The 26,750-nt window shown below is 43.7% G+C and overlaps 1 protein-coding gene across 4 annotated transcripts in view; it reads right to left on the bottom strand.

The window, feature by feature from the left end:
• itsn2b (intersectin 2b) overlaps window positions 1-26,540 on the bottom strand; it is a 32,723-nt gene extending 6,183 nt beyond the window's left edge. The window contains exons 1-30 of one of the 4 annotated variants that reach the window (XM_070989095.1): window positions 26,320-26,526; window positions 17,940-18,000; window positions 16,922-17,014; window positions 16,707-16,770; window positions 16,416-16,603; window positions 15,920-16,180; window positions 15,312-15,417; window positions 15,014-15,150; window positions 13,865-13,928; window positions 13,047-13,184; window positions 12,102-12,190; window positions 11,210-11,472; window positions 10,962-11,111; window positions 10,638-10,778; window positions 10,330-10,417; window positions 9,860-9,999; window positions 8,752-8,832; window positions 8,093-8,274; window positions 7,115-7,929; window positions 6,825-6,946; window positions 6,420-6,677; window positions 6,079-6,275; window positions 4,804-4,859; window positions 4,449-4,615; window positions 4,255-4,285; window positions 4,023-4,144; window positions 3,467-3,563; window positions 3,168-3,362; window positions 279-400; window positions 39-145 (exon numbers count right to left, since the gene is read on the bottom strand). In XM_070989095.1, coding sequence (XP_070845196.1) covers window positions 39-145; window positions 279-400; window positions 3,168-3,362; window positions 3,467-3,563; window positions 4,023-4,144; window positions 4,255-4,285; window positions 4,449-4,615; window positions 4,804-4,859; window positions 6,079-6,275; window positions 6,420-6,677; window positions 6,825-6,946; window positions 7,115-7,929; window positions 8,093-8,274; window positions 8,752-8,832; window positions 9,860-9,999; window positions 10,330-10,417; window positions 10,638-10,778; window positions 10,962-11,111; window positions 11,210-11,472; window positions 12,102-12,190; window positions 13,047-13,184; window positions 13,865-13,928; window positions 15,014-15,150; window positions 15,312-15,417; window positions 15,920-16,180; window positions 16,416-16,603; window positions 16,707-16,770; window positions 16,922-17,014; window positions 17,940-17,946 — 4,481 coding nt within the window. In that variant the 5' untranslated portion in view covers window positions 17,947-18,000; window positions 26,320-26,526. Of the gene's footprint in view, window positions 1-38; window positions 146-278; window positions 401-3,167; window positions 3,363-3,466; window positions 3,564-4,022; window positions 4,145-4,254; window positions 4,286-4,448; window positions 4,616-4,803; window positions 4,860-6,078; window positions 6,276-6,419; window positions 6,678-6,824; window positions 6,947-7,114; window positions 7,930-8,092; window positions 8,275-8,751; window positions 8,833-9,859; window positions 10,000-10,329; window positions 10,418-10,637; window positions 10,779-10,961; window positions 11,112-11,209; window positions 11,473-12,101; window positions 12,191-13,046; window positions 13,185-13,864; window positions 13,929-15,013; window positions 15,151-15,311; window positions 15,418-15,919; window positions 16,181-16,415; window positions 16,604-16,706; window positions 16,771-16,921; window positions 17,015-17,939; window positions 18,001-26,319 lie in introns of all 4 variants that reach the window. The other 3 variants (XM_070989176.1, XM_070989258.1, XM_070989339.1) reach the window with 3 other exon arrangements.
• Between the last annotated feature and the right edge of the window lie 210 nt (window positions 26,541-26,750).

The following is a 26,750-nucleotide window of genomic DNA, read 5'->3' as shown; positions in this document are numbered from 1 at the left end:
CTGCCCCCTCTTGATCTCTGTCACTCTGTGATATTTACTTGAGAAGTTTAGTGTTGCAGGCCAGCAGTTCTTTCCAGTTGACGAAGATCATGGTCATCTCTGTATCCTTCACCCGCCCTGACTCTGACATAGGCTTATGGAAAACCTACACACACACGCACAGGAATAAAGATGTTGGATGGGACACATCTCTCACAGCATGTGACTGAGCTTGGTTCATTTACTGCATCCTGTATGAATATCTATACATGAGCTATTCAGCAGGAAGTGTCCAGTACCTCCAGCACTATCTGCAGGTCCTCCACGTATCTGTCCTCAGTCTGTATCAGCTCATGGATGTAACCCTGTCTCTTCTTCTCCTGGGGGCTCAGCGTGTCCAGGCTGTTCAGGTCGGCACACCCTGTTTGACAGGAGGAACACACGAGTGGAAGGCTTCTATTATTTTTCCAGATAAATTTGAGCAGTGTGGCCACTTCAACAAAAACCAAACCACTACTTGAAGCACAGCAACACCTTAGCCCTGCACGTACCGCCTCCTGCTGGACGTTCAGAAGAAAACAAAAAAAACGTGCTGCTTCTGTGAATAATTTCTCAAGTCTATGCGCACATTACTGAAGCTTTCAGAAAAGCAGACGACAAAGGTGAAGAAGAAGAGAGATGGTAAGGGAAACAGGGAGACTATGGTCTAGAGCAGCACACACACACAAACTTACCTGATGCAGGATGTCCATTAGCCCATTGTGAGGGTTCCATATTAGCTGGCTGTTGCTTCCTAACTGCCTTTCTTCCTTCTCCCTGATCATCTGTCTCATCCCAAAGGTTTAGAAAGTGAAATGTGCTCTGTAAAGTCATCTCTATGACTCCGGTTCTGTCTAAGTAATTCAGATAACTCACTGTCTTATTCGGCGTTTGCTCAAAGTCTGATTGTCTTTCCTGTCTTATTTGTCTCTTTCTCCCGCTGTGCTGTTATCTTCTCGTTGCTGGTGTCAGACTAAAACGTCTCCCAGACTAAATCTGTTTGTACCAAAACAGGAAGGGGGATTCTTTCATTCTTTCTCACCCCTTGACACATGTCCAGAGTGCAAAAAGCTTTGTTTTTCCAGTTTTCAGGGACCTCTGTCGCTAGAAATAAGCCATGAAAATGTAGAGAAATTCCAGATCAGATACCTGATATTACCAGTCGTGTCTAAACACACCATATATCTGTCCATCTTAATCAGGTGTTGTCATTGTGTTGACAACATAAACAATGCATACAACACATGCACACACACACAAACCCTTTACCGATGCAGACTAATATTTCATTTAACAATAACAAAACACTTAACATCAAACCAATCTTTATTTTTTATGTTTTACTTCAGAATCAGAAAATATACCAAGACAGATCTTCAAAAATAGTTACATCATCTTGTACCACAAATGTTCTCAATATATGTTGTCAAATCAGTTGTGCTGACAGCTCTGGCGGCTACAAACTGGCTTTCTATCAGTGTGGTTCATGCAATTTTACTGCAGCCTTCCACAGATGTGAGGGAAGTTTGTGGCAAATGGAGCCAGGTCAATTGAATTAAAAGAAAGAAAAAAGTGCTTAGAGCTTTAGCAGCAACTTGCTTCTTGGTTGCATTTCATGAGCAGACGTGCATTTGCTTTCTGCACAAATAAAAACATCCAGAGCAGCAGCAAAACAGCACTCAGTTGCTATAGGGTGTAGCAGCAGTTTGTAACATCAACCCTGGAGGCAAAGTTTGTGTCTGTCAGTGGCTTTGAAACAGTTAGCCATTTGGTGAAGAGTTGCTTCATCTCCCTTTGAACCCTCTTACGTTCCTTGTGTCAGTGATGGCAGCAGACCCAATTATGGCTTTTAAACGTAGAGGACAACCTGTGTGTTTCTGCTTGTACCATTTTGTGTTAAAGTTCAGCACCACAGAAGCTTTTCAAAGGCATGAAATGCACTGCAAAATGGTTATATTTAATAAAGTTCACAAAAGATGAAAGCACGGGGTAGGAATTTTAATGCTACATCTACTAAACATTTTTTTAGTAGAGATCGAATAAAAGTTTTATTTTTAGCATGCGCTCCGCTCAGGTTTCTGACTCAATCCTAAACATATCTATTACCTTCTCCCTGAGCATATTTCTTTGATCAAGTTAGAAAGTCATATTGCCACTTCGTGCCTTGTTTCAAGCATTTTTAAGACGAGTGCAGGAGCGCTGGGCCCATTATATCTCAAAATATCCGGTTGCACATTATGTCTGAATACAGACACATCTCTGAGGAGAGACAGAGACAAATAGTGGGCTCTGTGTGAGCAGAACTCTCAAAACTGGAGAGTATAAACAGAAAAGGGAAAAAGAAAGAAAAGGGAAACTGGCAAAGGGAAATGGGTGATGCAGCATGTATAAAAGGGAAAAATCAGTAAAGAAGAGGCACAATTCACAGAGAGACCCACTATCGCTCTGCTCCGGATGCATTTACCATCAGTGACCTGAAGATTCTGCATTCACAATCAAACGAGGACCGAGGAAATCACGAAAGGCACCAAGGCTTTAACAATTCACAGAATCAGCATTGAGAGTCACAAGAATGTTGTTTGGGGCCCTGATTCATTCACAGGCAACACAGGACCTTCATCTTTCACACATACAGCTGTTCACTCTCTGTGGCTCTCTGTTACACTCTCTCTCTCACACACACACACACAAACATTATTTCAGTGGGTGAAGTTAGTAGAAAGTCCACACACTGTGCCCCTTCAGAGCAGTGTGCAATAGTGGATCTCTCTGAAGTCAGGAGTAGGAGAGGAAGAGGAGGTGGAGGAGGAGGAGGAAGAGGACTTTCTACCACCCTAGAAGGAGAAAGAGACAGAAGCCGAGGAGGATAGATAGAGAGAAAGCAGGAAAGAGGAGTACAGATTGGGGAGGGAGGAAGTGGAAAAAACAGGGGAAAAGGTGAAATAGTCATTGAGAAGAGAGGATATACAGATGAAGAGATGGGTGGATGAAAAAACATCAGTGCTGGCAGATGGGGGTTGCATAGATGAACAAAGGATAAATACGAGTTAGTCACAGTGACTTTAAGCAAGCAAGAGCGTCTCTGTTATTTCACATGCATATTTCATCTCATCAACAGTCATGATATGATGGTTCAGGGATTTACTTACACTGCTGGCTGGGGTCACAATCCGCTGTGGTCAACTTAACGTAATTGGTGGGAAAGAGACCGGTGGCCCCGTTGAGCTCTCCTTTCCACCAATCAGGGTCATTCTTGTCTAAAACGTTGATCAGCTGACCTTTGGAGAAGCTCATCTCATCCCCGTTGGCAGCTGTGTAGTCGTATATGGCTATCACCTGGCAAACTGAGAGAGAAGGGGAGGGAGTTTGTCAGGTGCTTTTGTCTTTGTTATTTTGTCTCTTCAATTCAAGCCTTCACCTGACTTTCAGAAGTGCCCGTGTGTGTTACCTGGTTGGGGCGCTGGTGTAGACTTGCCGCTGTTGGAGCCCAATATTTTGACATGAGAGGCAGGGAACCAGCCCTTCTGACGCTTTTTACCACGCGCCTAGAGTCAGAAAACACAAACAAAGGTGGACAATGAGGTTTTAATCAGACATCAGGGACATTGGCCATCAATTATCTCCAAATCCTTAAACACACACTTCTCCAGTGGTGCAGTGGTTTCCAAGCTGGGGGTCCATAATGGGTCAGAAAATAAATTTGATGGGTCGCTTTCTTAGATGTTCCTCTACGTGTTTGTTCTTCCTGCAGGTCATCACAAAATCCTCTTTGGATAACGAGTGTGTGTATCATCAACAATCCCTGATAAGAACTTTAAAGTGTAAACTGTCTCACGTTCAACCAGTGAGTATGTTTATTTTCCTGTCACATACTGCCATCTACTGGATGGCTAGTTAAAATGTAACATCAATCAAACAAAAGCATCTTGACGGGCTAGAGCACAGAGCATCTGTGGTTATCGACAGCACTGAGAAACCACTGTGAACAGCAGCTGAACACTGACCTGCAGTTCTCCAAGCCACCAGCCAGAGGCATTCTTGCTGAGGATAAGGATGAGCTGGCCATTTTCCAGATTCAGCTGTTCAGGGCTGGCAGAGGAGTGGGCCCTGAGCACCTGGGCAATCTCTGTGCACACAAAAGAAACATCTCCAACTTTAAATTGCAGCAAAACGCAAAAGCAGAAATTGTTTTCTTATGTGAGAGTCAGAGAATGAGAGATAAGACGGTGAACTTACCTGGCTTCTTCTTTCCAGATGTGCTTGATGTCTGAAAAAAATGCAATTGCATCATGATTACAAACTATCACTGTAGAAGCACTGCACCAAAATACAGGGAGAGAAGAAAATAGCAGGAATGCCTTGAAACATAATGCAATCCAACATCATGCCTGGATTGACTTTTTCTGTCAGTATATGTTGAGTATTCTTACATCGGTGTCTTTAGGTTTGACGTAGTTGCTGGGGAAAAGGCCTGTGCGGTCGCCTATAGAGCCGTTCCACCATTCACCCTCTTTCTTGCTCACCAAGATCACATCTCCCTCTCTAAACGTCAGATCACCACGCTCCGGAGACTCATAGGTGTACAACGCCACATATTCTAAAGAAAAGAAAACATGAGTATAAAGAACAGTAGCTTAACTCCTGGTAGACATAGATGAACAGGCACCTTAAACAAACCTGAAAATAATAATAAAATGCTAAAATAAGAACTTGGCAACAGCAACAAATTAATGCACGGTTTATGTAATGTATGAAGATCAAATATTAATGGTAGTATTATTGTACCTTCAAGCTGCAGGCCATCGCCAGCCTCTGAAGCATCAAGAGGGGAGCTCTTCAAGCTGTAAAAGCAGAAAAAACAAAGTAACATACTTATCCATCCAACCATTTATCAAGTAGCAAAAGGTTTTTCCGCAGGCATGCCCTCCAGCTCATCCTGGGGGAAGCAAGGTGTTCTCATCAGGAGTTATAATACTGAAAGGCCCGAAACACTTTAACAGGCTCCTTTCAATACAAAGGAACATGGGTTTCACTCTTGGCTCCTGCAGTCCCATTTGTCTGGTCATGAGCCAAATCTTATGATCAGGGGTGAAGCTTGGAGCATGCACTTGACTGACTGGTAAACCAAGAGTTTCACATTCCTCTTCACCACAACAGCCGGGTGCACCGTCAGCTGGAATCATGCTGTATATATAAAGTTTTGCTGCAGTGCAATTTGTAACTGTGTGACACCAACAACACAGCAGATTCCTCATCACAGAGAAGGGAAGAAGACATTTCTGCAGCCTAAATACCTGACATACTGAAACAGTGACCGCACCTTTACACTCACTGACAGATAGACACTATCACATGACTGATGCATGTTTTCACTGATTTACCCCGAGATAGAAAAAGCAACCCAAGAGCCGCACAATATGTTGGTATGGAAAGTGGACGGGTATGTGCTTCAGGCTACTGAATTTATGTTCACACAAGAAATATGAGGCAATGCTGTTCTACTTCAGGGGCTCAAGTCCCCCAATCCCTCAATTCCACTCCTCAACAGGAAGTATAATGTTTCCATGTAGTCAGTGATTTTGCTGTGGGCTACCACTTGAGCCCATTGTTTTCAGCTCATATTTGTTGACATTTTGGCAAATTAGCACCATTAAAAGATGTGCCGAATTAATCAATTCATTAGTTCCTGCTTGCAATGTACCTGTGGCTATACAGACAAATGTCACATTAGTTTGATAGTCAGGAGTCACTATGAGCAGCTTTTTTCCCTGTGATTTCTGAACAGATTCATGGAAGATTTCTGCGATGGACATAGGAGATAATGATATATGTCACACTGAATACAAAAATACTGTATCATGTCTGCGCGTTCCGATTTTTCTGAATTGTGAAGGTGTGCCATTTCTGACATTAAATGTGAGCCAAATCACCCGGACAAACTGCAATAACAACATACACCTTTCACTTCACATGTTGCTATTTTAACAAAGAGACAAAGCGGCTGTCCTCTCATGTGTATTAATTGTGGGGAACAAATCAGACAGCGCAGCGCAGACTCACTCTGAACTTTCTTCTTCTCCCAGCAGTGTCACATACGTCTTGGGGAACCAGCCTTGTTCACCGTTGAGCTCTCCGAGCCACCAGTTCTCCTGCTGCTCCAATACCTGAATGACGTCATCCTTGTTGAAGTTCAGGTGGTTGTCTGTCTTTGCTGTCCATGAACACAGGGCCTGGGCCAACAGGTTACCCACCACCTGCTGACAAAGACACAGAGAGAGACAAAGCCGGTGCAGTGAGTATTTGAGCGTTTGTATGTCCAAGCAATGATCTTACTGTGGTAGTAGTTTGTACAGCAGTAAAAAATGTGCTGTATGCGGTCTAACACTCTGTAAACCTCTCACCTGTCCTTGTGTCTCAGAGGGTGCAGGGTTTGGAGAGTGTGTTGGTGTGAAGGCAGACTTTGTCCCTGCTGCCATGGCAGCCTCGAGGGCACTGGAAAGCTGTGACTGGAGCGGCATTTTAGGAGCAGCAGCAGCTGCAGTTTTATTAGCTGCGTCTGATGGGGCCGCCCTCTCGACATAGCTCTCTGGGAACCAGCCCATCTTCCCCTGCTTGCTGCCGTACAGCCAACCCTCCTCCCGCTCCGTCGTCTCATCAACCTGACAGTAGGAGATAGTTCGAGAAGGACAAAGATGAACAAAAGTAAAAGGGGAAGAAGAAAGAGACATTTGAACAAGAACAAATGAAACTTCTGTTGCGGCTGTACCTTTTGTCAAGCCCTTGGGAGACATGACTTTCAATCTTACCTCGATGATGTCATCTGCATTGAAGCTGAGCTCTTCGTTGTTCCGTGCAGTGAACGGGTAGAGCGCTTTGAAGGCCGTGAGAGCCGCTGACTTCCTGTGTTGTGTGGCTCTGGGTTGCCCACCTAAAGAATCACATCAGGGTCATTATGTTGATGATGTTTTAGTCAACACTGGGGACAGGAAGTGTGTGTGTGTGTGTGTGTGTGTGTGTGTGTGTGTGTGTGTGTGTGTGTGTGTGTGTGTGTGTGTGTGTGTGTGTGTGTGTGTGTGTGTGCGCACGCATGCCTCACCTTTCCTCTCCTCCAGTCCTCTCAGCAGAGCTGTCAGTTTCTCCTGAATATCCACCTTTGCTCCACTTGGCTGCTGCTGCTGCTGACGAGATGCCTCCTCCTTCCTCTTCCTCTCCTCCTCGGCTTTCCTCCTCTCCTCTTCCTCCTCCTTTCTCTTCCTCTCCTCTTCCACCCTCTTCCTTTCGCCCTCACGCTTTCTCCTCTCCTCCTCCTGCTGTTGCTGAAGCTTCCTCCTGTCCTCATCCCTCTTCCTCCTCTCCTCCTCCTCTCTCTTCCTTCTCTCCTCCTCCTCTCGCTTTCTCCTCTCCTCTGCATCTCGGACGGCAGCCTCGGCCGCCCTCTGTCTCCTCCTCTCCTCCTCCTCCCTCTCTCTTCTACGCTCCTCCTCTCTCCGCTCTTCCTCTAGCCTCTTCCTCTCTTCCTCCCTCCTGCGTCGCTCCTCCTCTTCTTTCCGTCTTTTCTCCTCTTTCCTCCTCTCTTCCTCCAGTTTCCTTCTCTCTTCCTCTAGTTGCCTCCTCTCCTGCTCTAGCTTTCTCCTCTCCTCCTCCTGCCTCCGTCTCTCCGCTTGCTTCTGCCTCTCCTCCTCTTCTCTTTTCTTCCTCTCCTCTGCCTCTCTCTTCTTCCGCTCTGCCTCCTCCTTTGCTCTGAGCTCTCGTTCAGCTTCCTCCTTGGCAGCCTGGATGAGAGCTTGTCTCTCTTTCTCCTCCTCCTCCCTCTTTTTGGCCTCTCTCTCCTCCTGTAGCTTCCTCTGATGCTCCTCTTCATCCTTCCTAAGCTTCTCCTGCCACTGTCGCTCTTTTTCCATCTTAATACGCCTTGTGAATGGGAAGAAAACATGATTTTAAAAGTTTGTATTTCAAGATGAAAAAAGACTTTTTGAAATTTAAGTTTGAATGCACATTTTTATAGCAGGTCAAGAAATCAGATTTTTGCTTAAGACTTAAATCTGAAAAAAAAAATTGCACGAAAGCGAAATACCTCTGAGCTTCCTCCTCCTCCCTCCGTCTCCTCTCCTCCTCCTGTCGTTTCCTCTCCTCTTCCCTCCTCCTCTTCTCCTCTTCCTGCCCCTTCCTTTGAATGAGCTCACGCCGTTTGTCCTCTTTGATACTTCGTAGTTTCTCTAGTGCTGCCTGCTGTTTTCTCTGGCTTTCTCTCAGTTCCTGATGTGCACGCATGCACACACACATGCACACACGCACGCACACACACACACACACGCACGCACGCACGCACGCACGCACGCACGCACGCACGCACGCACGCACGCACACACACACACACACACACACAAAAACACACCTTCATTAGCAGAATGAAACATATGTGACTGAATTAAAGAATGAGTTGACTAGATAGACATAATGGGCTGATAAAGCTCTGAAAAGACACGCATCATGCACAAACACTGAGCATGCACACAAGTGCCTTAACATTGAACAACTTGTAGGAGGCTGTGAGAGACAGAGAAGAAAGAAGAAAGAGATATATGTCTAAAGATAAGAGTAAAATCCAGAAAAAAAACAGCACAGGCACAAGATGTAATGGAGAAATATAAGCAGAATAATGACCAACAGAAAAGAGCAGAGGAGATAAAAGATAAAAAAGACGAGAACAACTAAGAGACCTAAAGCAAAAACCTTTAGTAGGTAGAAGAGGTTACGGAGGCAGGCCAGCAGACTGAACACAGCCTGAAGCATAGAGTCCTCAGCACCCACATACTGTAAAGTTGGGGACAAGGGATAAGAGATGGGTGAGAGAGAAGAGAGAGGAAAGAAGAACAGAGGAGAGAAAAGAGCAAAGAAATCAAGCAAGGGAAAAAAGAAAAGATCATTTCCAAAAGAGAAAGAAGGGAAGAGACATGCAGAAGAGAGGAATAATAGTTAAAGATGACAAAGGAATGAAATTGGTATCAGAAGGCAATAAAGAAGGTTACGATGGGCAGGAATGATCAGAGGAGAGAAAACAGGCATCAAGGGCCAAGCTGAAGTAAAACATACAAACAGGAAGTGTACACTCCAAAAACTTTCTCCAAAAACAAACCTGTTAGATATAATTGCTGTAAATTATTAGGCAAACCAGACAAAAAGATGTGTTCATTGTAGTTTGTAAGGAAAGCAATGGGATAAAGACACAAAAATACATCCACCTCTGCAGTAAAGCTTCACTTTTCCACCACCCCTTGTTCATTGTATGTCACTTAAAAATCCCATCTGTGTTCACCTGTGCATTAACATGGCAATGCAACATTTATGTCCTGCATGATAGTTTTAATCAAGCAATTTATCCCATTTGTAGGTACTAATATTTAAGAGTATCAAAGAACAAGTCAGGCTGCAAGAGATGGGAATGATTGTGCAAACAAGCTAAATGAGCATCTGCTAAGAGAGGTGTAAGGCAGCAGGAACCAGCAGAGAGGTGGATTTGGGAATCTCCAAACTGGCTGGAACAATCAGGCTGAACAAAGTAAATGACTTAAAGTCTATCTTCCCACAAAACTACTGACAGTGCATTTCTGTAAACCACTCAAGTCAAAACTGGTGTGCGATAGTGGATTTACTGGGCAGCTCCCAATGTAATGAAAGAGAGAGTTGTTTCTGCAAGTTTCACTGAGTCATGTTATTCCTGGATAAAAACAGGCTCATTCTGAATGTTCGATATGAAATGTGAAATGTGTTGAACTGATGCCACGTGAAGCTAATCTCTATTATTATTATTATTGTTATTATTGATGAATTAATTTCTGACCTGCATATCCTTGTTGTACTGGTCCATGTCAGCCAGTTTGGCAGCCGTCTCCTTCTCCAGAGCTTGCAGCTGCTCTCGCAGTTTCATACATGTCCCTTTTTTCTCTGTGACGCCCACCTTCAGGGTGGACATGGTCGACACTACAAACCGATGAAATACAGTTAACAAGCCGGAAGAGAGTTTACAGAGTGAAAATGTGTATAATTACATTCTCATTCATATGTTCCTAACAATTTTTTGCACAGACAGCATGCATTAGTAATAAGGATATTTTTATGCTTTTCATTGAGTTAGTATTTCCGTTTCTCTGTTAATACACAGTACAGGTTCTGAATTTAGTGTGATTTAACTACTCTATTTGTTCATCAATGTGCTGTGTTCTTTTATCAAGCATCCATCCAATAGTCTATTTCTCCATCCATAATATGTTGTTGTTCCTGAGCTCTGTCAGTTTTTCCAGCAATACTAACCAGGCAGGTTATTCAGAGCCATGTTTTTCAGTTTCTCAGTCAGTCTCTTCTGCTCTGGAGTCAGCTGGGACAACTTCCTTTGAAACTCCTGACCAACGAGAAATGCAACAGAAGCAACACGAGATTGACACATAAATCACAGATAACACAAAAGTGGATGAATAACTGTCTCTCTCTCTCACACACACACACACACACACACACACACACACACACACACACACACACACACACACACACACACACACACACACACACACACACACACACACACACACACACACACACACACACACACACACACACACCTCTAGCTGTTTCTGCAGGTTGTTAATGTCCTGCTGGCGTGTCTCTATCCTTTGATTGGTCAGATCCAGCTCTGTCTTTTGAAGCTTCTTCTTGTTGTGAAAGTCACGCAGCCGGTCTGAGATCTGACGGTGCTTGTTACCCTGAGGTAGAGAGACAGAGAGAGAGGCAGAGACAAAGAGAGAATGAGAGACACTTTAATGACTCTCCTGAATGTGTGCATGAGGAACGACACCCAGCTGCACAGACAGAGGCAAACAGTGCATGACTACAGTTTGTAGTGCATGCTTCAGGGAAATAAACCGTTTTGTCTCTTTGCCGCTCACCACAGCCTCCAGCTCCATCTCCAGACTCCTTTTCTTAGCCTTCAGTCTGATGATGTCATCCTGCTCCTGCTCCTTCTTTATCTGGAGCTCTCCTCGCCGCCTCCTCTCCCACTCCTCCTTCCTCTGGCGCTCAAGCTCCCGTTGTGCAGCCTGAAATAACCCACACAGGACACTGAAGTGTGAAGAAACAAGCCTCTGCTGCTCCTGTAGCAAAAATTCAGACATGCAGACACAGTATCCACCCTCACCTCCTTCCTCTCAATCTCTCTCTGTCGCTCTTCTTCTCTCTGCCTCTCCAGCTCCCTCTGTCTCTCCAGCCTCCTCTCCTCCTCTCTCTTCCTCCTCTCCTCAGCCTCCCGAGCCTCCTTCTCTTTCCTCTCTCGCTCCTCTCTCTCCTTCTGAGCACGCCGCTCCTGCTCCCTCCTCTCCGCCTCCTGCAGAGCCAATCGTCTTTTCTCCAGCTCTGCGTTCCCTCGCTCCAGGTTAGCTTTGAATCTATCCTCAAATGAATCTGAACACAGACAAATGAAAAGTTTTGAAGTCAGTCTTGGTCTAAATTTTTATGTTGACTGGGAGTGCGCTGCCAAGTATTTACATTGCCTGAATGAAAAAAAGAACTTCAAGGACCTATTTTAATTTCAAACATGAAATATTTTTTTAAGAAAATGTTGGTCAGGTTTATCTATTAAGAAAATATTGTGAAAACTATGATGACTTTTCTGGCTTATTACCTATCTGAACTTTTGTGTTTTAAAAGGATAATAATGAGCAGTGTATACATTAAACGAGTACACATTTAAAACTAACTTAAAGTTCCAGTCAAACTGTCACTGAGAAATAATGATAGACATGATTTTAAGATCATAATTGATGTTTAGGCTCCAGTTTCGGCTGCTGCAGGTGTACATCACAACAATATATGTGTGTTTATGAAATTACATTAGATTACTTGTCAGTGTCTAACAGCCATGTCAGCTGCACAGACATGATTCATAGCCACTGACAGCAGTGACTGATCTTCAGTTACATTGTAGTGATTCCACATTATATAATACAGAATACAGAGAACAAGGCAGAACATAATGCAGCAGCTAAACAAGGCTACACTCTGTGTTTAGGGTAGGTAGTGTGAGTACTGACATGTGGGTTTGGCTTTCTGTGGCGGTTCTATGTCACAGTCATCAGTCAGAGCTGCATATGGAGAAGGGCTGGATCCATTCACTGCAGACCTGGAGAACAGATTTAAAATAGCTGGTTTGAATGCACAATTCACATGATTAAAATATCAAATAAACACTCATATTACTGTAGTCCATGTTCACTGTATGCACGTAAATATGAATACTTACAGTACCAGTCAAAAGGTTGGATGCACCTTCTCATTTAATGGCTTTTCTTCATTATTTTGTACATTGTAGATTAATACTGAAGATATGGAATTACATAGTAGGCAAAAAAAACAGTAAACCAAAGCAAAACATTCTGCTTCTCTGTTACTCTGCGGCCTACTCATCCCAAACCACCTCAACTGGGTCTGAAGCATTAATGTGGGCTCTGATCTGAGGTGCCGTTAATTGTCGATTTCTGAGGGTGGTAAGTGTAATGAACTTCTCTGCAGCAGAGATAACTCTTGGTGTTCCTGTCCTAACAAAAGCCCCTTTCATCAGAGCATTTGATGGTTTTTGTGATTACTCTTGAAGATACATTGAGAGTTCTTGAAATTTTCCAGATCGACTGACCTTCATTTCTGAAAGTAATGATGGGCTCTCCAACACTACCTGTGCACAACCCAACTGATGGTCTCCAATGCATTAAGAAGGCAAGAGATTCCACTAATTAACTTTTGACAAGGCACACCTGTCATCTGAAAACGATACCAGGTGACTACCTCATGAAGCTGCTTGAGAGAAAGCCAACAGTGTGCAAAGTTGTCATGAGGCAAAAGGTGGTGACTTTGAAGAATCTAAAATATAAAATTCATTTTGCTCACTGCATTTGACAAGATTTGATGTGGTCTGTCTAAGCTTCTGACTGATACTACATATCAACTGTAGAGGGTAAATTGAGTCAGATGTGTCCACAGACCTCTGTGAAGGTGGTACCAGCTCACTTGGCAGTGTTAGCGGCAGCGGCTGTCCAGTCTTTGCCATGTCCACAAGATGCATCGCCAGAACAAACTCCTCAGCTTTTAGCTTGCCGTCCTTATCCACATCAGCTAAATTCCTGCAGGAGGGGCACAAATTCGAGGTACAAACATGCTGATGATATTACTTTTAAACACAGCAGAATTACATACAGGACAGGGAGGTATCTTAAGACAACTACAAAATAACATTAGAGAATCAAAGTTTGCAATATGATTATAACTGTCTGCTGATCAGCTCTTTTTGTCAAAGTTTAACTATTGAATATGCTAGTTTAGGTTAGCGACTAAACTTCTCAGCTACTTGTGTACATGTCCAGTTACAGGGACCATATGATTAGTACACCTTTATTCAATGAAAACAATCATTAGTTGCAACCTAACATAGCCTGTATTATATGCCATACTGTGTAAAGGTGCACGTGTATTGCTGGTGTTCATACAAGGAGCTATCTACGTTCTAAAGACTATCATATATAAACACACTGAAGCAGTCCTTAATAACCAGCTATTCAGGTTCTCTTACATACAATAAGCAGCTTTGGACTTAAAACAAACAAATCAGAGTAAGAGCAGCCTCACTTAGCAAAAAAACAAATCCAGTAACAAACAATTGGCCTTTTGTCATACCAGCTGCAGTGGAATGAAGTTTCTGACTTGTACTGCCAAACCTGACTTTGGCTCTTGAACCTAACGCTGCAGCATCACAGGGCATGTACAGACACACAGGCATACAGTACAAACACACAGATATTCTCACCAGATGGAAGCCAGCTGTGTCTGAGTCAGCATCGTGGTTGCCATGGCACCTCTCACCTGCTGACCTGGCAACAAGAGCAACAAGCATCAGAACACATGTACAGAACAGAAATGTGGATGTGGTGGAGAGGAAGTATGCAAGTAACAAATGGTAGAGTACGCGTTGATGTATTCATTAAAATAAAATGTGCCAGGTGAACAAAAATAGGGCAGTCCTGTACATCTCCACAGCTGGTTTCCAAGACTGACTTTAGGTTTTGTTGACATTTTGTACATTTTAGCAGACAACATTTTTCTGTCCAAACCACACCAGAGTCCAAGAGAGTAGAAACTGAGCCCGACGCAGTTAATGTTAGCTGACGCAATGAGCAATTTCACATAACCAACTACTTCATTATTACATCTGCTCTGACGACTAAATCGAAATGCCTCCATACATTGGTCTCCCTGCATGGTTTTTGTTAGTTTTAAATTCACCCGTTGACAAATCTTGTGTGTGATGGCTGTGCTTCATCCTTAGCTAGGCTATATGAATAGGCTATTTACTGCCTGAAACTGCCAATGTGGTGGATTCACAATAACAAACCCCAGCACTGGACAGAAGTAGCCAAACGACACGGCGTCCCAACTTTTTTTGGAATCGGGTTGTAATTTATTTAATGTTCTGGAGCACACATAATCTGCAATGTGGCTGAAGTATGCGTGTGTGCGTGCGTGTGTGTGTGTGTGCATTGTTGTTTGATTGTATCATGGCTATTTTAAGAGAACAGGTCCAACAAGGCTTACAGTAACAGAATGAAAAGTCTAATGAATACTTGGCTAAATGTGTGTGTGTGTGTGTGTGTGTGTGTGTGTGTGTGTGTGTGTGTGTGTGTGTGTGGTGTGTGTGTGAGAGTGTGTGTGTGTGTGTGTGTGTGTGTGTGTGTGTGTGTGTGTGTGTACAGAAACTGCCCCAGCGTCTGAACACACCCAAAGCCACCACTTCCTTAGAGTTAGCAAAGACTTGACACACACAGAAAGAAAGAGGGAGACAACCGTTATGAAATCGTCAGTGGCTGTTGTTCATGGACATCCACGCCTGCATTTCACGCATAGTTTGGTATGGTTTTGTATGACCTATACACCAATCACATAGACACACACATCATACCAGTGAGGTATCCAGTCATCTGTTTATCCAAGCTGTTGAACTGCTGTCTGTATTTGAGTCTGGTGGCATGTGGTACAGCCCAGTCACTGGGACCAGCAACCATTGGGGACATCACAGAGGGTGATGAGGAAGTGGAGCTGAAAGACAAACAGCAGGCTGAATGCACTAAACTTCAGGAACACCAGCGTGTTTTTGCACTTCAAAAGAGACTAGACAAGATAAATGAGGCAACTGGTTGTGAAAAGGGGAAATTGCTTAGTGCTTCCAGATTTCTGTGTGTTTTTTCTGTGTTTGTTACCTGATAGATCCCAGGTCCAGCAGAGATGAGGCCTTGTTCATACCAGAAGGAGCGCCGGAGGAGAGTCCTTGCGGAGAGGAGTAGGAGGATGCTGAGAAAGGTAGGCCTGACGACATAAAGCATACATACATATCCATTACATACTCTCCTGTACTTATCTGCAACATTGTGATGACATTTTATTGTACCTACAAACTATAAAATCAGGATGTTGCCCCTCCACCCCAAAACATACAGACTTTGTCCTTTTCTACAGTTTTCAGAAAGGGGAGCGTAGTCCTGTCGTGGTTCAGTAATATACTGTCATTCAGCCACTGCTGTAACCTTGTCAAGGACAAGCAGGCTATTTGTATGGAGATAAGACAGAGAGGCCTGACTCTGCAAAACCAGGCAAGGATTCTTTCATTTTCCCTTTTCCCCCAAAACTACAGAAATATTTCATCATCTGCACTCTGCTGCAAGCACATGCATTATTTACTCTCAGAGGAAGACAACAGCTGTCATGCTATAAGAAAGAGAAAACAATCATCCTGCAAGTGATAATCTAATTAACGTGTTTAGATTTGATGACTTCTTTTTCCCAAAGCAGCAACGAAAGTCGTCTGTACCAGTGGCCAGAGCTCCAGCTGGGATTGGTTGGAGAATTCCCATGGTGCCGTTTGGCATGGTGGTGTTTCCCACAGTGGGCATCAGGGGCCTGTTGGGGGTGGAGGCTATTAGAGGGCTCAGGCCTGTTGTTGTAGTAACCAAAGGGGTGAGGCCTGCCATTGGTGTCAGAGGTGAGAGTCCAGGAGTTGCCATGGAGATAGGGGTTAACATGGCAAGGTTTGTCCCAGGCATCATGGACATGTTAGGCACAGCACCCATACCTGGAAAACACAAACACACACAACAGGAACACAGTTTATGCACACAAAGAGACAATCAAGTTAGGTACACTTTAAATAAGGTTGTCAATTGTTAAAAATCCCCAAATGAGGCATTTTTATCACATTTACATCTCTGAATACATGTCTTTGGTCTTGTTTTTGTGTTTAAAGCTCTGACATATTTTCACATTGACTAAAAAACATTCGCAAACAGTATATGATATGAAGCACGTACCGTAGGCTGGCTTGGCCATAGATGAGGTGGGGTTATTGAGGGTGGGGGCAGGCACGGGAGGCTGCTTCATGATGATTGGCAGTGCTAAGGGAAGCGACGTACCCTGGAGCTTTAGCTTTATGAGCTTCATAGCAATGGAAAACTCCAACCTGTCCATCTTCCCATCTTTATTCATATCAGCCAGAGCCCTGAGAAATGGAAGGAAACAGAGAGTCATTGAAGGATGTTAAGATATTGAAAAGCAGATTTCAGTGAATGCATCCATCACTCTAAAGTGTGTCTGTTTCTTACCATATCTCAGCCAACACTGAGGCAGGCAGGCCTGACTGAAGGAAAAACTTCCTTGCCTGCTCCCCTACAGAAAGGGAGGAAATAGAAATGCAAAAAAATAAAAAATTCAGATTGTAAGAGTTGAACACGTCATGTTTGCATGATGAATGTGCAGGGAAATTACTGTGGGCGTGATGCAACAGTCTGTGACATGAAGTGCGTGTTTGTGTGTGTACCTGAGACATAGCCCATTGATGGGGAGAGGGTGTCAAACTTCTGGTCATGTTTGTTCCTCTCCTCTGGAGAGATCGCCCATATGCTTGGACCACCTGAGGAGAAAAAGAAGACAGGGACAGAGAAACGTAAAAGACAGTGTGAAGCATCAGTCACAGGACACAGCCATTATTAGATGAATTCGAAGAAGCGGAAGCACTTTGCGAAATTAATCCCTGATCTTTTGTGGGATTTTTGGGCTTGACTCAGCAAACCTGCTCCTTGAAATGTTTAAATAAATCACATAAATGTATATTACACACAGGCAACAACTACATCTTAAGTAAGTAAGTAAACAAGCACACACTCACAAAAAAGTGAGGAACCATTTCATAAGTTGCAAACAAACAGGAAGGAAGACGGACACACGCATGCATGCACGCGCACACACACACGCGCGCACACACGCGCGCACACACGCGCGCGCACACACGCAAATGAGATGAGAGAGAATCAGAGGCCAGCCTCTGTGGCAGTCAGGAGATGGGAATGCACTGATATTGACTGATACTGATAAGTGATAATGAAGTGCAGTGTTGCTAGTGATGCTATGTCACTTTGTTCAGACAGGATGGCAGAACAATACTGGTATTTACTCAGTTAAGGCTTACTACACATTAGTGTTTGCTCCACATGGACAGTTGACTTCATAACAAAACACAGTTCCTGTAACTTCAGTCCTCTGACTGACACTATAAATAAGGCTGGTATCAAAATATGGAAAAAAAATGGAACTAAATAGGACTGAAAGCAGGATGGTCCAGAGAAGGACATCACTCACACACAATAAGAAACAACAAGAGGGAAATTATTACAACATACAGATATATGTGCAGCCACACACGTGTTGGCCGCAGCAGATCTGTAGGGATAAAACATACAAACACACAGACACAGCACCCTACACACACATACACCCACTTTTGGTCCTCCTCTCCCCTCCTTTACACACCCCTTACACACAAACTGCAGCAGTCTTACCATTCATATTTGCAGAGAGGGGGAACTCCCGGTGGCGTCCTCAGCTACTGCTCGCAGCCATCTGCAAAACACACAGTCACAGCCCAGTCATCATTCAATACTGCAGCTAAGACAGGACAGTAGTGCTACTGAGAGGAGGGAGAGAGGGAGAGAGAGGGAGGGAGAAAGAAAGAGAGAGAGAGGGAGAGAGAGAGAGGGGGAGGGAGAGAGGGAGAGGGAGGGAGAGAGAGAGAGAGAGAGGGAGAGGGAGAGGGATGATATTTTGGTCAGTCAGCAGAGTCAAACAGGGCTCCTCCTGTTCTCTTCAGTGTGGCCACGTTCCAAAGCTTTTAAACTACTCGGACACGTTCCAATACTATCCACACTGACTCTGTAGTGGCCAGACAGCAATAGCACACAAGCTACACTGATAAACCTTTATAAAAGCACATTTACACTCTCTGTCCATATACTGTTAACCCACTGTGAAGTGTTGTGTTGGACCAGATTTAGGCCCTGATGGCGGCTTACAGAGGTTGTGTCACTGACTGGACAAAAGACCTGTAGTGTCCTGGCGTTAAGCAGACATCACTTCTTCATGCAGCTGTTTGATGGGCAGATGGCCGTCTCTACAGATGCTGCATTCATGTTCACCCTTTAGCCCACTGCAAACACTGTCAGTGGGTTACCGTGGACAAGAGAGACACTGAGTGATCATCTGCTGGTTAACTGTTAACTGGTAGACTGTAACACACTGTGTGTTCTGTTACTTGTGCTTTTACTTCACAATTCATGTACCATGGGTTGCCTCAAAGAATAAAATATTTTAAAAAGGGTTATTTAAATTATCATTCATTATAAAGATTTTGAGCTTTCCAACTTCATACTGTAACATATGACAGCAGCACCTTCAGCTAAATGCTAACGTCAGCAGGCTAACATGCTCACAATGACAATGCTAACATGATGATGCTAAGGAGTTACAATGTTTACCATGTTCACCATTTTATTTCCGTGTGCTAACATGCTAACATTTGTTAATTAGCCTTAAACGCAAAGTAACACCAAGGCTGAGCTAATTCATTAGTTTTGCAGGTATGTGGTCATAAACCAAAACATTGGACAACTGAACATTTTGTCCTGATGATAGCGCTAGATGGAAAGATCACCAAATGATCCCCAAAGCGATTACAATTCACGCTGAGGGGGACTGGAATGTGTCTGACAAATGCCAGGGCAATAAATCCAGTAACAGCATCTGTATTAAATTTTGTCCCAATCCCTCTGACAGTTGTTGAGACATTTCAGTCTGGACCAAAGCGGTGGACCAGTGCCATCAAGCAACTCTGCAGTCTCCATGACTTCCAGCCAGTCTTCTGTCACACATGATCACGTCTTTGTCAAAGTCTGTTTCATCGTGCTTAAAGCACATTCTTGTCGAGTCATGCACATGCAAAGCCACAGTGGAAATGGAGCTGTGGTTGCGTAAACCTGTTTTAGGTAGCAGGAGGGGGTTTGTTAACTGAATACATTTAGTGCGCAGGTGGAGACATGTGTGTCCATGTTTCTCCATTTTCCTTGATAACTTTTATCAGATGACTACAACAATGATTTCTCAGAGCATGGTGTGTTGCAGTGTGGTAAGGTGCCAGCTGGCGAGTAAGCTTGAGAACTTTGCTGATTTATTACCTTTCACACAGACCAAATTTTCTGTAACTGTATTAATGTTGCACGGGATGGTGGGGGGAAATCTGTGCAAATGCACTCGACTACGTTGCCACAGGCTAAATGTACCATACGAGGGCTCCTTGTTGACAAAAGACCAGCAACTTGCATCATGCTGTGCTTGCCAGCATATTATTAGGTCTCATGTGTGACTGCAGCACGGATCCACCTGAAACACAGCCGCCACAAAACCGCCTTGTTTAAATATAAAACAGTTTTTTGCTGTGGGATGAACAGTGCGAACTTTTGCTTCAGGGGGTCACAGTGCAGGTCAGATCAACAGAAGGCCGCGTGTTCGATGAGGACTAAATTTGAAGAATTTACTGATGTGCTGACCACCTGCTTCCTCCATGACTATCTCTCTCCCATCGGCCAGTCAGACTCACATGACGTAGTCGGAGGAGGAAAAGGAGGAGAGAAATTCCAATCTTTCTACACAACACTTCCTGCCCGGTAACCCACAGACACAAGCATTTCCTCGTCCAAAGTCACTTGACAGGAAGCGATCGTGGATTTTGGCGGTGGGACAGCTTTGGTGTCCCAGAAAACATGAATCGAGGCTTAGAACTGGGGTCGGAACTGGAGCAGTACGAGAATTACAGACTGACGAGTGATTTTTAGGAAGCCAAATGGCCGATGGCTGACTTGTCAGCTGATATGAGCTGAGTGAAAGAGAACATGAATGAGATAAAGAGGCCTGGTCAGTGCTTTGACAAAGGCAAAGAACAGCGAGGGAGGACTAATCTGCCTGCCATCTGTCGCTCTCCCAGAGACTCTCCCCAGTTTCTGCCTTATTCTCCTTCATTCTGTCCTTGTTCTTCAAGTGGAGTCTTTACTACATATTGGAGTGTGAGTGTGTACATGCGAAGACTTTTGCTGAGACTGTAGTCAGTGTGAAGTCATGTTTGCAGCAGTCCGAACAGACACGGCAAGACTACAGTGTTTGCAGGAGAAGAACAAGAGTGCTTACCGTTAAGTTATGTACAAATGAACTCACTTCAGTAGAATCACTTCATTTGGCCTAAGGCATGCTACCACTATGCACTATACATAAACACACATTTTCAACAAGCATCCACCACATTTCGTCACCCAAGAGTAAAATTTTGACCCTTTTTTGTGCTTCATTAACAAACTTATTAATCTTAACAGCAACCTGACAATTCAGATATTATATCATACAGATGTGTAAAGAGTGGAGTTTTTGACAAACTACAGCATTTACACTATATTTTGCATATTGCACTTTGTTGTAGACATTGCAGTTTGTTAGACAGCCTGTTTTATCTGGTTCTAATACTGTTTTGAGCACTATTTTTGCATATTGTCTGTTCCAGCATCAGCTATTCTGTACTGGTCAGGCTAGAAGGATAGCAGTGGGCTGTCAGATTCGTTTATTGTTTCCAGAGAGACAGAGGAGTCTGACATGGATGGCTGCTTGACCAACTGACTGACTGAACGAATGGCCGGCACAAGTGATTGACTTCAGTGGTAGATCAGCTTTGCAAACCTCATGCAAATCCCTTGTGAAGGCTGCACCTACCCTAAAACAAACTGCAACAAAAGCACAACTGCATTTTGTACATTTTCACTTGTGATGCCGAACCACTACAAAGGAGGTTGGAAAATGGATACAAGGCTACATTAGAGCGACTGAGAGTGAAATCCAGATGCACTGTTTTGATAGCGTTACAATCATCGCAGAGGGAGGTATAAGTGACAGACAACGCGTTTTCATTTTTTACATTCAGCTTTGCATGGTCATCAAATGGGTTAGGCAATTTTTCTAACTTTAACTTTTGCTACTTTTTGGGGGGTTGTTTCGTTGGTTGGACAAAAGAAGCTATTTGATTATGTCACTCTGAGCTCTGGGAAACTGTGATGAGCATTTTTTTTAAATTTTTTGACATTTTCTAAACTAAACAGCTACTCAATCAATTGTTAAAATAAACAGCAGATTGATCGATAATGAAAATAATCATTAGTCGCAGCCCTGCATGTGGAAATACAGAGTATTTACTTACAAACAGCTGTCAACAGTTGAACAAATAGTCACAATAATGTCCACTATAATGGATCATCACCAAAATCTGAAGAGATATCACGACTATAATGATACCCTGACATTTTGTTATTCCTTTGATTGGTCCAGTCTGGGAGTGTACTGATTCGTAATGATGCAGAATGCAACCAACCGAGTGGTGACTGTGTTCTCATCTGTATAAATTACTTGTTTGTTCTGTGGTGTTTACTGAGCAATGCCTGACAAAGATCTCATCAGTCTGCTAAATGATGTTCATTGGTTGCTATTGGGAGCCAGTGTGCTTTTGTCTGACTTCCTCATCTGCCTGGTACAATAAGTTTTAATGACATTAGAAAAGACTTCTAGGTTTACCTAAGGAAACTAGAATCTCGTACTCCATTTGACATTAACACGCCATCAGTATTTCGAGTCTGGATAAGGAAAAAACATATTACTGCACAGTGTTAATGCAAGCAAAATGCACTGTGACCACATTGTGATGTGATCTCAGCCAGGAGTAAATGCAATCTGTGCATTATGACCACATTCTTCAGAAAAAAAAAATCCATCAAAAAGTCACCAAATTCTGCCTCTTCCTGCAAAGCTTAAGCAAGGCCAGTGAAAAAAGCTACAATAGTAGTAGTAGGTATCGAGTCTGCCCTTGCAAAAAGTGATTCCACAATGAATGATGACTGTGGCATGGATTCCTTCACCAGGGACGCATCATGCTTACATCATACCCAACTATCCCTTTCCGGGGTTGCGGGGGAGCTGGAGCCTATCCCAGCTGTCAGCGGGCGAGAGGCGGGGTACACCCTGAACTGGTCTGTGGGAGGAAGCCGGAGTGCCTGGAGAGAACCCACGCATGCACAGGAAGAACATGCAAACTTCACAAAGAGAGGCTGCATTTACTGTACTTCAGTCTGTGTGTACACACAACAGCCTGTATGAATTTGTTCTCAAAATTAAAAAGCAGATTGAGTCACTGCAGATCTCAGCAGCATCATTCAAGAGCACACTTTAGACATGCTTGCCTGATGAGGCAAATCAAGGCCTACACTGGCCATTGCAGTAATTAAGACTATTAATGAGGACTCTGTACCCTTTCCCTTTGCATATGAAGTCTCCGCAGTGAGCCAGCATACACAGTGGCATGACTCTTCATGCAGTTTGGCCTCTCGTTTACATGCAAACAGAGTTTTTTTTTTTCACGGAAAACGATCATTTTTAAAAACTCTGGCCAAAGTGGGGATTTCTGAAAACACGGGTTATGTGTTGGCGTGTAAACAGGGTTAAACGGCTTTTTAGGTTCCGCAACGTCACAACATGCGACTGAAAGTACTTAATGTCATGTGAGCGACCTTGTTTACACTCGCGCCCATAGGTTTGGCATAATTATGATGCGCTCGACAACGTGTTTATCCGGGTTCATGTAAACGACAACATTTTTGAAAACGATATTGTGTGCACGATGTTATTTTTGAAAACCGAGGAGCCAAAATATCCATTTTCCAAAATACCCTGCTATGTATAAACGTAGGCTGAAGCTATTAATATCAAAAAGATTGCAGCCCTGATTGCATAATGAATTACACCTGTGGTCTTCCTGCTCTGTCAAGCCAAATGCCTTCTGTGAAGTAGGCCTGTTGGTCTGGGCAAATCTGCAAACTTCTACAGCTTGCAAATTGTTTTTGGACTAAAAAATGATTACACTGAACTATTTTTCAAGGTCAACATGACCCGCTTAATGCTGAATTAATGCTTGACTGGAGTGTGGCGGCAATAGAAACACCACACTTCTGCAGAGTGTGGTTTTGTCTTGGCTATGTCTGTCAGACCTCACCTGCTTCAGTTCTGCTTTGGGCCTGGGACTGGGACACTTCTGTCTCTCCTTTAGTATATACAACACACAGAAAACTGTTGGATAAATAGCCTGGCTGCCCCTGACCTAAGCTGTTATAGGAGCAGCTCTGAACCACGCATGTCTTCTTTCCTCTCACTCCGGGTGCATCGGCCTGTGTCTGTTTGTCCCTTATGTCAGTGTGTCCTGAGACTGAGGACAGATGAACCTTTCCTCCTCTCTCTATCCCTCCACTTCCTCATTCCATGATAGTATTTTTTTTCCTCTCTCTCTGTCTGTCTGTCTCTCCATGTGCCATTATATATCTATGTCTGCCCCGAAATCTATACTCTACCAGTTGTGTGACCGTGACCTGTCCTCATCCCCACTCTGAAACAAAGTGCTGTTTGTGTTTCTATGAAATGATTGATTTTCAGCCGCCTCGCTCGCTGACCTCACACCAATGACATCAACTCCATCCTCGACTCTCTCTCTCTCCCCGATGACTCTGTTGCACCCTCTCTTTCTGTGTTTGTTTCGGTATACAATAAAATTACCCATGCTCCTTTGGCTATCTGTCTCCTTCATCACTCATTCTCCTCTCCACTGTTGTTATTTTTTTTAATTCCTTTCCAGCTCGTTCCCACCATAAATCCAAGACTTCAGCTGGCCTTGATATTTCATCAGCAACTCACCACCCACCACTGGTGTTCACACATTCAGAGAGTGCAGCAAGAGCCTTTTGGGGTGTTTCAGATTGGGTTTGATTAATACTGTTTGCAGTACTGAGTTTTGTTTTCATAAGAGGCAAGGCATGCCTCTCCCTCCTTTAGAGTGCTTTGACCCACCCTGATTTGTCCATTTATCAGGAAAATATGTCAATACTGGAGAAAGTACTTTGATACATTGATATTTTATAGTATGAACTAGACTTAAAGCAGGATATCTCTAGTGCTGTGTGTATATTGGTGTATGTGTTTCCTCTGTCATTTTCATTGTAGTTTTAATGAAGAAAATATCAAGGTGGAGGAGGTCAGAGGTTAAACCTTCAAACATCTGCTCAATAAGTGCCCAATAATAGACCCGTTCCTGCTGCTCCAAGTCCTAGGGTCGTATTTGTAACAGTAGTGATGATCTCAAGTAGCATGACTGTGAATCAGCAATTCAGCTTCTGATAACCATGCTGATAATGTAATGTATAATCAATAACATAAGCAGCAACCCTGACCTTTCCCTCTGCAGAAAGGTCTGAAGTGCACTTTAACTACGCAGCACTCCTGCAGCTGGCAGGCATTGATTGTTTTGCTTTGAGGATGCTTCAGCCTGGCAGAAGTTTGCGAACATGAAGGTCAAACCAGACTGATCAGCTGAAGGGCACCTTTCCTTTTAATTATGTAATTACAGTATGTGGAAGACAACAAGGATGCCCATGTCCAGCATTAACATTACAAAAAGGTAAAGACAGATGGCAAGACCAAAGAGCCTGTTCCATTAGTGGAAGTGGCAGAAAAAAACAGCTTGCCTGGCCTTCAGTCTCTCTATAAGCTATGTGCATTACTGTGAAAGTGTTAGACTGTGTCAGAGAAACGATACATAACCACACTTACTTATCAACCAAACGCTCATACAAATATAAATGTATTCACACCACTGAGGCCACTCATGACATTTTTCTGGCCTGAATACTGGTGGCATCATCTTCTCTAAACAGAACAGCTGATACTCCCCATCCTGTGGCAGACTCTTCAACATATAGCTCACATCAGGGCCTTCATACTGAGTGATTACCCTGCTCTGTGCATCCCTCACCCAAACTTATTTTCCAAGCAAATCCTCTGATATTAATTGCTCCATGGTCATACGAATACTGAAAAAGCTCAATGCTCCAAAGCTTTGCTGTAAAGGTCCAACATCTCAGTCAGTTCATCTTATCAGTATCAGGCAATGGCTGCTTGGCCATCAAATCACACCTAATGATGTTTATAGTGCATTGATTTTGTGCTGCTGCACTTGACAGGATATGAAGTGATTTGTGCTCAATGAAGCAAACAAATGAATCTGCATTTTCAAACAATTAGTTCTCAAATACTGACAAAATAAATAAACACTGTGGATAAGCTGTCAGTGGTGTTGGAAGTGATGCTTATTTTACTGGTAACTCTAATTCTGTCACGTAGGACTAATGTTTGAACAAGAGATCTGGTCTGGGACAAACAAAAAATAGGCCCAAACTTCTAAATAAAGACATAGCTGAGCAGTGCTGCTCTATAAGGAGCAAAGATTTCCATAATACACAATGTCAAACTAACCTGACCACCTTTCCTCTGAGTGTCTGTGAGATCCACTGATAGAGAAACATTCTCTGATCACTTGTCAGCAGCCAGCCTGAGACCTGCCTGCTGCAACCTGCTTAACTAGTTTGAAGCGAGAGGAATTTAGGAGGCTTTCCTGCAAATCTGCCTTTACAACTTCACTTTCTACCTAAACGGCCGCCTAACAGGAGAAATGTTACCGACAAACACCCCGTGTCCACACGTGCATCATGACCAGCTTCTAATGAGCTCATAACTTAGCTAGCTAACCCAAACACCCATCCCAGGTTGTTGGGACCCGAGACACGCAGAGAAGCATCTCCCTCCCTTTAAAAACACTTTTCTTTTCCGTGCCTGAATCAAACATATATACAAACATTGAAAGGCGGAAGTATACATAGTCGTAAAGCTTATGTGAAAGTTAAAAGCTTTCTATAAAGCCATTACCATAGCAATATCAAACTTACACTCATGCTTAGATAAGCAGTTTCGCTGACGTACCTCTCTCACCGCGACCAAAAAACATCAACTTCCGAGCGTCTGAGGGGCTCGAAGTTATCATCCACCACTTCGGGACGGTTTCCCGGACACACTGTGGAGGTTTATTATCCAGAAAGAGCACTATATGTTGAAGAAATGTTGAAGTTTCACAGCGTTGTTGCTCAGAGAACCTGTTGCTGACAGCTCCGTGTGTCACACCAACAACATGGCTGACGACAAGTGAGCGGTGGCTGTTAACGTCCGACCGTCCGCCGAGAGGGAGGAGGGAGACGGGGGGGGAATATAAGTCGAACAGACGGAGCAGGGGGACAATTGATGGGAGAGCTGGTGAGAGAAAGATGAGGATGGTAGGACTAGATAAGCAGTCATTTTTCGTGTGAAGTTTCTTCGTTGACTTCAGTTGTCCACCGAATGTATTAACGCTGTGTCGT

The sequence above is a fragment of the Chaetodon trifascialis genome, chromosome 1 (genome assembly GCF_039877785.1).
Source record: "Chaetodon trifascialis isolate fChaTrf1 chromosome 1, fChaTrf1.hap1, whole genome shotgun sequence".
NCBI classification, from domain to species: Eukaryota; Metazoa; Chordata; class Actinopteri; order Chaetodontiformes; family Chaetodontidae; genus Chaetodon; species Chaetodon trifascialis.
This window is presented reverse-complemented; position numbering and strand designations above follow the sequence as displayed.